Here is a 12,557-nt window from a genome sequence, read left to right as displayed (position 1 = left end):
CAGCTCTGTACTGTAAATTATAACTGTCAATTACTTCTAGGAATTCACTAGAATTCGGAAAAAGTGTATACTTTGGCCAAATTATTTTTTTGCTTTACTGAGTTATTTAAAAGGAAAGTATTAACATTTATGAAAAACTACAAAGATACTACAGTATTTTCAAGAATGTTATTTTCTGTGATGTTTTTAATCATGATGGAATTGCTGTACTATGATTTTCCTGGGTTCACTTGTTATAACTTACTGATATGAAAGTTTTTCTTGGATTTCTGTACTTCCTAAGAGCAGAAACCAATCCATTTAGAGAATGACTCACAAATGTATTAGAAAAGCAACAATAAAAAATTCCTGTATGTCTTAAATAGAGTACTGAATAAGCATGTACGTCAGTATTCATGACTAACCAGAAATTCATGTTCAAGGTTTAATTTCATCCACAGAATAGAACCCATTCTAGTTATACTAGTTGCATCTCCTGAAAGAACATGACACAACTGATCCATGTGGAGCAGCCTCAGCATTGTTCTAATTTTCTTTGTTTATGGTCAAATATAGGAATTAGACTGCTATTGTAAATCAGTAGGACTTAATGTGTTTTGTCAGGTATAAAACCCCTTTGAATGTAGAATTACAAAATCAAGTGTAGACTTCAGATTTAGTGATTTTGCAATACTTATGCTTTTTTATCATTGCAGACAGAAGCAATTAATTCATACACTTCTGAAAAAATACTGCAAAAGAGGCATATATACACAACAGAGGGAGAAAGCAGAGTTATCAGAAATAACATTAATAAATTCACACCTATAATGACTAAGTAAAACTTCCTGAAAGTTCAGTTTGGGGAAGAAGAATGAACGTTTCCCTATTAAGAACTGAACATTTCCCTGTTCCGAACAGGCATCTTGGATGTAAAAGGTCAACGTGGTTCTAACTTTAAGCCATCTCACACTTCCATCAGCAAGCAGTTTAAACTAATCCAGTTCTAATTTGCAGTGCAACAAATCTGAGAGCAGTTCGTTTGCAGTTCATTTCAGCTGACCTAAATGGCAATTGCTGCTGAAAGATCATCCCTCCCTATCCCTAACCACAAAATGGTACTCCCTCTCTTTGTGTTGGTACTAGGAAAGTTGTGATCTCGCGAGTAGGTCGCTTTACTGACCTGAATGAACACTGGAGTGGTTTTTAAAGTCATTTTACATGTAGATCACCAAACCAAATTGATTCACCATGTACAGTGGGAACCTAAGGCTGAGGATAAGACTGCCCCATTTGGTGACAGCGTGTCTTGACTGTCTTACTACGATCTTGAAACCGTAACCTATGAGTCTAGACAAACCAGCTTCTTGTAGCTGAGCTCCAGGGCTTTAACTTCCACCTGAAGACACAGGATCTTAACCTTTTTTTAACTGACCATATTTTCAAGTTTTCATGGTGCAGAGATGTGTGTAAGTATTAAACAGCACTGTATCAAAATAAATCTTCCAATGACTTGGTCAGTCTCGGGTGAAAAAACATGTCAATGCTTGGGGGAAATGGACTGTGTTGGGATGATCTAATATCCTTTGAGTAATTTAACAGCACAAACAGCTGTTCTGAAACTGAAGGGCAAGTGTAGACCTTGTTCTGCTCCACAGTCCCGGCCACTGGCTGTTCCATTCGGAGTGTGGGGAAGGTGCCCTTTGTGATATATCATGTAAGTCCAAATATCCCCCAAAAGTCCGGTTGGAGAATTAACTAAAAAACAGCTCATGCTTCTCCTGTGTGCATAGGTTTCCAGAGCAAATAAATAAATAAATAAATAAATAAATGTCTAGGAGGACATGCAATTTCATTCCACCATGCTTTCAAGACCTACTCAGGCATGAATCCAGGGAAAAGGAGCACAGGACTTACCAGGGAATACACTTGTCTCCTACACACCCATTGCTCATAGCAACCACTGGCTTGTTTTGTTTTGCTTTCCTCAGGATCTACAGGCAATGTAGCTTGGATATCATAAGAAACACATTTTTAGGTGAAGTTTTTTTTTCCTGGAGAATGAATACTAACATTTCCCAGTCTCAGACTTTTAAAATCCTTTTGAATTTGGGCAACTGAGGCATCTTTTAAATCTTTGATCCAAGTATACCAGCTACTGGCCTGTACAGAAGCTTCTATTATTAGATATTTAGGATAATATGTTTATGTTGGACACACTAAATAAACATGGTTTTATGTATTATTGGATTTTATTATTGCTTCTGTTCAGTTTGACAAAAAGTAGGTTTCTTTTTCAGAGAATCATACATTCTAAATGCTTTATGAAATGAGGATTGTCTCTTTCTGTTACTTTCAAGTTAGAGCAAGATAAAGTTGAAAATTGAAGTTCAATCTTGGTGTTTTTTTTTTTTTTTTTTCACATTTTATGTTCATATCCAAATATTACCATCAAAACGATCAAATCTAAAAACAGTATATGAGAAGGCTTTGTACATAAAATTGAACCTACAACGTGGGTATATCCCTTCTCTACAAATTACTGATGATTAGCTCAGAGAAGGCAGCTAGTTTTGAAAGCTCAAGTTGAGTTTTCTTTTTAACTCGTGTAGTTAAAAAGGGAGGTATAAAAATTCTTCAAATAATAAGTTCTTCAGAAGAGATCTCTCACTGTGCAGCTAAATAATGACAGATCAAATTTTTAAAGACATTTAGGAGACTGCTGTTTAATGATTTCAATCAGAGTGCTTCAGGTGGTGTAAGAACTGTCTGAACAGTGTCCAAACCGAAAAAGAATTACTTTTTTAAATTGCAAAAAAAAAAAAAAAAAATCTAAGAAAACAACCACAACCTTTTTTTAAGTTGTACTTTTTAAAGTTGTAATATAGATCAGAAAACATATATTTGTAGAAAAAAAAATATATAGTTGCACAAACTTTGTTCAAAAGGCCAGTTGCAGTAGTGTTTGGATAGATGATGCATGTTACACAGAATGGTACTATTCTCATAAAAAGCTCATTGCTCCTTCTGTGATGGGAAAAACTCAACCAAAACTGTATGCAGAGCTTTATAATATTTGAATGGCAATTAGAAAACCCCAAATGTTTAGGTAAGAAACATTTCAGTATATAGCTTCTTAGTTAGCAAAATCCTTGTACTGCTTCTAGGTTTGCCACACAGTTAGGCTTTTGAGGAGTGCTTTCGGATAAGTGAGCTACTTTTAAAACTAGCAATTGGTATTGAGAAATTGGAGTACATTTAAAATAAATACCTTCTCTTTATGAATGAAGTCCTGTTTAATGTCGCCAGTTATTTATATACCTAGATGTTTTAGCAGCAAACTATGTACCCAAACTACAATTACTTCACTACACACCTAAGAATGAAATCCATAGTCTTATTTTCCCACAGCATGACATCGTTACAAGGCATTTCTTTTCAAAAGGAGTGCTAAATGCAGTGTTTTCATTTCTGGTTAAAGAATTGCATACTCAAGAGCTTTTTTTATAATACAAAGCAGTCATCCACATACATACAACTGCTCTTATTAAACATCACTATTTAATTTTGTTAATGAAAGAACTTTTTGTACTAACATAAATGAGAGGTTACTTAATAGAATATCTTGAGATATGTGGACCATCAAAAATTCATCCTGTAGATGCCTTGTTACTCAAGAGCAGAGATTTTGTTACTGAAGCATATCTGCAGATACACGGCTGAGCACACAAGCATACAAGGTAGCCTGCTCCCAATTGTACCTCAGTTCTCTCTGCTGCAGAATGCCAGCACAGTGGACAGCCTGTCCAGGAAAATTCTGTGGTGGGTGGGGAGGACAGCAGTAGTGATCACAGGTATTATTCAAAAAAGCTTTGATTACCCCTAGGTAACCTTTTCTCTCATCTTTGAGTGGCAGCAAACATGCACCTTTACACATAAAGTTAAGCAGTAGCACCACACGACCATGACAACCTGGAGATCGGTCCCTAAGTCGTTCATGGAAATAACTAACAGTATTGACAGCTGCTCATCTAAGCATTTACCCCAACCAGAATAGCTCTTGCAGTTCTTGGTAAAGGTATGGCTAAAGATCCACACAGCTGTGTGGAAGGTATTCAGAACAGAAATATTTCTCAGCAAGCAACAAAAGTAGCTCCAGATCTGATGGAATATATTACTTTCAAGCCTTGATTCACTCTGGTTCATATTTTGACCATTACTCTTCTTCTAACTTGCCAGCTATTGACACAAGCAACGTTGAATACTATTTGAACAATACTGAAATAGTTTCTTCTGTGTAAGGAAGACATTTAGCCTTAGCTCTAGAGCTATGAAGCTTATACATAAGGACACATAAGCATCTCTGGGTAAAATGAACTCTGAATACCATGCTGGAAGTAAACTTGGATGGATCTTGGATGGACTTCTCAAGAGTCATATTAAAAGGATTTGTCTGAGTCTATTCCACTCTTCTTGTACTCTCAAAAATATTCAACTTACAAACCAACAAAAAGTTGTTTGATAAACTAAGAATGACTGTTAAATCTTTTTATATAGCAGAGCTTTACTTGGAATACATTTGGTAGGGATTATTTTATTCATTTATCTAAATCATATTCTGAATTCAGTTCTGCAATAGATGAGAGCCAAAATGTTCCACATAATATCCACTGAAATTACCTAAAGGATATTTTAATTTTAATATAATTTTCATTCCATTTCAATTTTAATTTAATCTAAATCAGTAGATATACTGAATCATTAGTAGATACAAAAGGTTATCCTGACAGAGGATTGCTGGAATATAATGGTTGTCTGGTTAGAGATCCCTTCCTCTACATCTGATGCCAGTTACAGATATAGAAAAGCAAATGACCAACATTATATGGAAAAGCAAACAACCAACATTATCAAGTTTATACATGATTATGATTTCTCCAGTGCTCAAGGGACTCTCAGCTAATAATTTAGGAAATTTGTTTTAAACAGGTAGTTATCAACAACGAATTTAAGGACTACTAATACGTACAAAAAGGCATACAGATTGGTCTGTTTCCAATGATTTTCACTGAGCTATGAAACTGGCAGAACTGAGGTAAAACTGTGATAAGGGAATATCAGACATTTCAGTTTAAAAGGAATATTGGAAACTACAGGAAAAAGCTTCTTACTAAAACACCTGATGTGTAAAGCGTTATTTTCTTGCTGCAAAACCATTAAGGATAAAAGCAGTTTCTTGTCAGACCACAGTTTCGTTTACAGAACGACTGACCAATGGTGAGCACACCCCAGCTTGCCACAGTTGGGTATTGCTGGTATATGTTTACCATGGATGCTCACTGTGTGGTGCAGACACATTTTTCTCCCTAACCTTAGGGAACTTTAAGAGGCCAAAAATCAGTGGAGACTAACAGGCATCTCTGACAAATAATTCACTCCACCACAAATCTGAATTATTTTTTGGAGATGCTACTTCCTCCATGGGCTACTAAGGAAAGCTAAAATGACCAAGTTCCCAATTTAAGTGCCTTAATTGCAGGCTAAATTTAGGAAGAATATCTGGGCATACAGATTATTTGTGATGAGCTATAGAAACTCAAGAGCATCAATGCTAATAAGGCATTTAAGTTCTTATATATTTTAATGGCATGAAACATATTTTTCAGAAACGAACTGACCAATCTAATGTTAAACGCCTATGAAGACCTCATCTGAAGAAATGTAGGACTGAAAATGTTCAAATGTTTATTTTTTCCTAGCTTTTGAGAGACTTTTGCACTACACAAATAATAAACTACTGCTACATTAATAGTAAATAAATAAATAAATAAATAAAAATAAAAATAAATTCAAGTCACCTATAACTGAAAATTTCATTTGCTACTGATGAATTCTTTGATTATTTTATTCACAATTAGAAGTTAAGACCTTACGTATGGACAGATTATTGTGATTTCTCATCTTCTGCAAAAATATAGTTCTCATCCTCTGGAAAAATATAAATTATCTTTGAGGTGAGGTTTTTGTTGTAATACATCAAGTCTAGGAACATAATAAAACACTTGTTTTTGGAATAAAATCAAATAATCTATTCTTACTGAATTAAAAATAAGCCCGGTGAAACATACCCTGTCAGGGACTATGAGTGAAGACTTCAGTTTATTTCTAAATGTATTAATTTTTGTATAGTTCAATTTGTATAACAAGCCTTTTTAGGCATTCATCCTTAAGGTTTAGCAAACACTGTCCCAAACCATTCAAACACTCTGAATGAATGTGTGAGGAAACGGCCTCAAGTTGCAACCGTGGAAGTTCAGAATGGATATTAGGAAGATTTTCTTCATGGAAACTGTGGTTAGACATTGGAACAGGATGACACAGGAAGTGGAGATGTTGCCATCCCTGGAGGTATTTAAGAGACACGTGGCTGTGGTACTTAGGAACACGGTTTAATGGTAGGCTTGGGTCTACCGCCTAGTAGTGTTAGGTTGATGGTGGGGCTTGATCTTTAGGGCCTTTTCCAACCTAACTGATTCTATGATTCTATATGTAAGACACTATGTAGGATAAAGTATTTAGCTATGGTGAGACTTACTTTTTCTATTCTCATTCATTTAACAGATTTATTGGAAAAACTGTGTTTTTATTTGCATTAATGTTTCATAATTATTACCACGTGCATTTCCTAAACTAAGACACCGCAAAAATGCCTAACAGATAAAACATTTATTCTTCTGTAGTGCAGTGGGACACAACTATCCACATCCTTGAAAATCAGGTGGCAAATTATTTTACAACAGTTTAGCTGGGAACCAAATGGTAAACACAGTTTATAAAGGTATTTGATGGTGGGAAGCTGCTCAGTGATCGGAGAGTTCTGACAGCTGGACAGAACAGCAAATCAGAGTCTACACTACAGGAAGCCTGCTCATGTCACACCTGAGCTACCTTTTGCTAGTGGACTAGTCTTATGTTTCTGTGACTTTATTTCTTTACTTTTACATTTGTACATCTGGTACGTCATTCTTTCCTTCTACTCTTCTGAATTTTCCTCTACCTCCTGAGAACTCTTCTCAACTCCAGACTCATTTTAAACCTGACTCCCTCATTCCTGCTTTTCCAAACCTAAAGCCTATTTTTATGACTGTATGAGAGAATTCACAGAAGCTAGAGTTCCAGCATAAAAACTAGACTTAGTCAATGATGACATCTGCTACTTTATGGACAATAACTTTTTTTTATCTAATGATAAATACATAAACTATTTTAATTTCATTTTAAAATAAAGAAACAGCAATTTTAATTACCTGACATCTTTTTCAAGTTGTGCAATACGTTCCTTTTGTAGACTTATTTGAGAATCTCTCTGTTGCACGGTTTCAATGAGGTATTTATATGGCTGTTGAACTTGACTCAACAAAGAATTTGCTCTGTCAAGCTAACAAAAGAAAAGCATTACTAATTTTAAAATTTATAAAGCACAATGATGTCTTTATTATTGAATCACAATCAATTATTACCAATTGCATAGTAATATAAAAACCAAACCTGTTAACTCACAAAAATGCAACAAACTATATAATTTCACTACAATCATGCTACTAGTGTCTATATTCTCCTAGTTTGCATATTTCAGTGTTTTAATGTAACAGCCTCCATTTATGAAAAAAAGGAGTATACAGAAGGCCTCTGTTTGTTCGCTGTATTGACCACAAGTGACATCTTTTTGAAATAGTACTCTCACAATGGAATTTTCATGTTGGAAATTGAATCTAAATAAAGACAACGTAATAATGGAAAAAAGTCCCTTCTTCTTTAATCAGTTGCTGTATATGAACTGTAAAATCCAACAGGATGTTTAACAGAGCAGTATAAAAGACCTGTCATACCTATGTATAGGAAACAAACCTTTCTAGCCTTATTCCCTGCACAAATTAGGATCACTAGGAATAAAACAATAAAATACAATGCTAAATATTAACTGATATGGTTTGTATCCTGAGCAGTATAACAATATAATTCACTAAACAATACACAGAATTAAGATCAAACATCCAGATTTCAGCAGTTTCAGCTGCTGGAGTACATACAAATCAAGAACACTAACTAGATTTGAAAGAAAATAAATTAAAATCTTTTAAAGTTTAGATATAAACAGGTCTAATGGAATTAATTTAATCATTAAGCTTTCCAATTAGTTTATAAAATTTCTGAATAGATTAAACAATCTGCATTTGCCAAATCAGACTGAGGAGCAAGTTGTGCTATACACTGTTGTTCAAAAAAAGCAGAAAAACAAAACAAAACAAAATACCCACCTTCCTACAGATCTAGCCTATGTAATATTTTAGGACTTTCCTAAAGTCAGATTTTAATCTCATTCCCAATTTTCAAAACATGAGGCTACGTTGCCTAAGTTCTTTTCCTTCCTTCTCTGATTCCATTATATTTTATTGCAGTTTTACTATAATACTCTCTACTCTGTCAAATGCGCAAAGAACTTACAATGTAATGGTTCACTTTTATTAAAAAACAGAATTTGGACAAAACTTTGCTTGTTCAACATACTGACCTTTCTAAAAGGAGAGTTATCTTCACCTCATGTTTTAAAAAGTGTAATGAAAGAAAATAACATTGCACATCTTAAAATTCATATGAATCTTTATTATTTAAATAAATTAGTTAAAGAAGTTACTCTAGTCCACAGTGAAATACCAATTTCATAGTAGAGAAGTAAAAATAAGAGGCAACCATCTTTTTGAAGAAACAAATCTTCAATAAATTGATAAGCAATAGAAAAATAAGCTATTAGTTTTCTGACAGCAGAAGCTATCAAAGAGATCCGTTTCAGGAAAACAACGGAAGGAGTCTTTACATGACATAGAGGTAGTTTCAAGACATGGAGCATTAATGTCTAGGATGATCTAAATGTATCAGCATAAAACTTTGAGGCTGCCATTAAAGGAGAAACAAAATTAATGCAGCTCTTGTTTGGAAGAACCTGTTCCTGATAGCCTACCAAATTTCAAAGGATTTTGTCATCACAGTGTGAAGTTCCTCACTGTTCTCCTTGATAAGACTTGAAATATTTCAGTAGGAAAGAACAAGTGAGGTGTTGTAAGCTTGTTTCAATGCTGCTAACTCATCTATTCACTCGTTAATTTTACTAGCTAGAATGGATCACATTTACTAAAAACAGCTATCCCTTCCCACTCGATAGCAGTGCTTTTCTGCCTAATTTGATTCTATAGACCCAAAAGAGATTTTTGTTAAACCATAATAAACTAAGCGCTAAATGCATTTCTTACATCAATTTTTCTCATGTACACATATGCAAATGAATTAAGCATTATTATTGAGCAAAAGTATTATTTTTTGTAAGCAACTTGAATCTCTTTCTGCCTAAATGTACCAGATTCTTATGTGTTCCTGCGTCATTCTTTTAACACCTGAGAACACACACTTAAATAAAGCCTGAAAAACTATAATGGGACTAACTGAAGACTGGTAAGTTTTTTTCAGCAGCTGAGCTTTTCCATTGGGTTCCAACTTTCAAGCAGGTACCATAGTTCCATCAAATGAATTAAAGAATGGAGAAGTGAGCATTTACTTCTTGGTAAGGCTAAACTTTACAAGAAGATCAATATGATTCCTTATCTATAAAGCTCTCTTTTCTATAAACCTCAGCAGCAATTGGATAAGAATACTCTATAAAAAGAATCTTACAAGGAGCACCCATTGTAGTTATTATAATCTTTTTTCCCACCTTTATAAAGTTTTTAAAAGGTTGAATCATAAATACTGCAGCAGAATCCAAGTATGGATTCCAGTACGTAATCCAAGTTCAAAACAAGTTGGTGCAATCACTTTGTCATCAACTTTCACCTAGATGTCTGAACCAACTGTCAATTGAAAGAATAGTAATGGGCTACCTGAGCATGATGAACAGGATCTGTTTTGCTTTTTAAAAAATTTCAAGAAACAAGACACATTGGAGTAAAAATCCATACTAGCTCAAGGCATACAGTAAAAATAGCAAACAGAGATTAATTTAACTTTATACAAGCTTAGTAGCTGTGCATTAGCTGTCTGTACTATCTGCAAGACATTTAAATTACTGCTGAATCACATTCTGATTTAAAATATACAATTATATGACAAAAGATCAAGAAAAGGCTACATGACATCTCATATAAATTCTTCCAAAAATGAAGGTGAAGATATTCTAGTGGAATTTAGCAGGAATTTGAATTAAGGTCAGTGGTTCTAAATCTTTCATGAGTGATCTAGAAGCAACGTAAATAAAACCAGTCGTAAGGAGAAATCTATGAAAGTGGAAACCAGATAGTTTGGGGAAATAAAGCACCTATTTTATTAATGATAGCATAAGGCTAATGATAGAAGAAATTATCAAGGATATCACTGGATTTCATCACTTCATGTCTTCAAGTCAAGGACATTTGAAAGGCATGTTTTAACCAAACACAAATTACTAACATATAACTGGAAGAATCCATAATAAATTGTAGTATTAGTCAAAAAAAAATAAACACAAAAACATACAATGTTCATATATACATATCTCAGAAATCATATATATAGATATATATATAGTTATATATATATAGTTATATTTATAAATATAAATACATATAAAATACATAAAATCCAAGATTTTTAAATATGCAGAAAATTCAAGCATTTGCACTGTAAATAGAAAGTTAACTTTCATATAGTTATCTTAATTTATAATTACTATGGCTTTAAAAATTCAACTGTAAACCGTATTCCCAAAGCAGTTAGCTGGAAATTTCATATGGTGGCAATATCTAACAGCAAGTCTAGCAGTTCTTTGGTTCCTATGAGAAACTTGGAAGACAATCTTAAAAATAATTAAAAAAAAAAAAAAGTTTTACTTCCGGGAGATTGCAAAAGGATTTTTGTTTAGTGTTTATTCTCTGTTTGAGTGTAATATGCGATTTCAGCTATTACATACAGTCGTTAATAAGATCATGAAATTTAACCCATTGTAACATTATCAAAAAGATTAATTTTAGCTGCTTGTTTTTGTTTTTTTTTTTAATGGCTAATGTCAAACATTCCCTAGATTTGTATATTCAAACTACTCAAGAGCTGAACGAAGTACAAAAGGATTTACAGAAATATCTTCAAAAGTGATTTAAGGGCAGAGCTGTGTAAAAAGTAATGAGGTATTCATTGAACAATTAACTATCAAACAGAACAAACTAGTTTGGCTAGCTGGTTTTCTGTTCAGAAATCAGAACGTTGTCTGTCTGGCCTACATTCTTGTGTAGCCTATAAAGTAATCCCTCTTTTGATCTCCATTTCAAAACACAATATAAACTTCTTTGAGAACGTTTAACATAGAGTTTTGGTTAATTATGAGGCTATTTTTTTTGACATCAAATAGATAATAAACACTGTTTAGAAAATATTTCATTTTATGAACAGCTGTTCTGCAATGTTTATAGTTTCTACAGATTTGATTTTTTTTTGTAGCAGTAATTTACCTCTTGTGAAATCTGTGTTACTTGTTCCTTCTGATGTTCCAGATCTTTTACAAGCAATGAGTTTTGCTTTTCTAGCTGCAGTAACCTCCTTGCCAAGTGAACACTGTGCCAACAAAAAGCAAGCTCAAGTTGTTTTTTTCCCAAATATGCAAAAGCAATTCTCACAATTATACTTAAGAACTTGATTGCCTTAATTTTTCATCGATATTTAAATATTAATACATAAACTACACAGTGAAACCAAACAGAATGGTCAAAGCTTAAAGAACAATGAAAATATTATAGAATTTAACAGCACTGAAATGACATTCCTATAGTTATGCCATTGTAGTATTTCTTACAAAGTAATTACCTGTATCATTTGTACAATCTATGCAATTGCAATAATCATGTCAGGATGCTTCAATTAATTATGAGCTTTTACTTTTTTAGCACTTTAAGTAATCACTTTAAGTGGCTTCTCCTTAAATCAGTCTTAAAAAATACTCACCAATATACATTTTGTAGGAGCATAGCAAAAAATGTAATACTCGATCATTTTCTAAACAGAGGCAAATCGTTTTGTCTGACATTTAATATGCTAACTACATGTTATCACCACTTATTTAACAGACCCACAAATTAATTATTCAGCTACTCGAACACCTCATCTTGTTGCATGTGTCCAAAATTAGAGAAGTTCATCATCAATTCAAGAGCACTGTTCTATAGACGGCAATGGGAAGATTCAGCAGGCAATCGCAGGGCCTATTTCCAGATCTCTAACCCAGCCTTTCAAGTTGTTATTACAGTCATTTAGTCCTATTCAATAGAGTCAGTAGAGCCTGAACATATTCCACTAAAGTGGACTCTTGGACAATGAGCTGAAATATACTCCAAACTCCATTGACTGTACTGCTTAGAACTCGATTGACTATAATGGGAGGTTAGATGTCAAATCTCTACACTAAACCTATGATGAGATGTCTAAATTTATGTATCCTGTAATGATGGGATTGTAGTAGTTTGGCTACTTATTGTGAAAAATATATTTAGATAAGCTATTGC

At 33.6% G+C, this 12,557-nt stretch overlaps 1 protein-coding gene across 2 annotated transcripts in view; it reads right to left on the bottom strand.

Moving 5' to 3' along the window:
• Positions 1-12,557, bottom strand: part of PIBF1 (progesterone immunomodulatory binding factor 1) — a 120,043-nt gene that overhangs the window by 23,387 nt on the left and 84,099 nt on the right. Inside the window, exons 14-15 of one of the 2 annotated variants that reach the window (XM_082752362.1) lie at positions 11,511-11,613; positions 7,287-7,417 (exon numbers count right to left, since the gene is read on the bottom strand). The exons of the other annotated variant lie outside the window; for it this stretch is intronic. Coding sequence (XP_082608488.1) covers positions 7,287-7,417; positions 11,511-11,613 — 234 coding nt within the window. The remainder of the gene's footprint in view (positions 1-7,286; positions 7,418-11,510; positions 11,614-12,557) is intronic. 2 annotated transcript variants of the gene reach the window in all.

This window comes from Aythya marila (assembly GCF_965140915.1).
Source record: "Aythya marila genome assembly, chromosome: 1".
NCBI classification, from domain to species: Eukaryota; Metazoa; Chordata; class Aves; order Anseriformes; family Anatidae; genus Aythya; species Aythya marila.
This window is presented reverse-complemented; position numbering and strand designations above follow the sequence as displayed.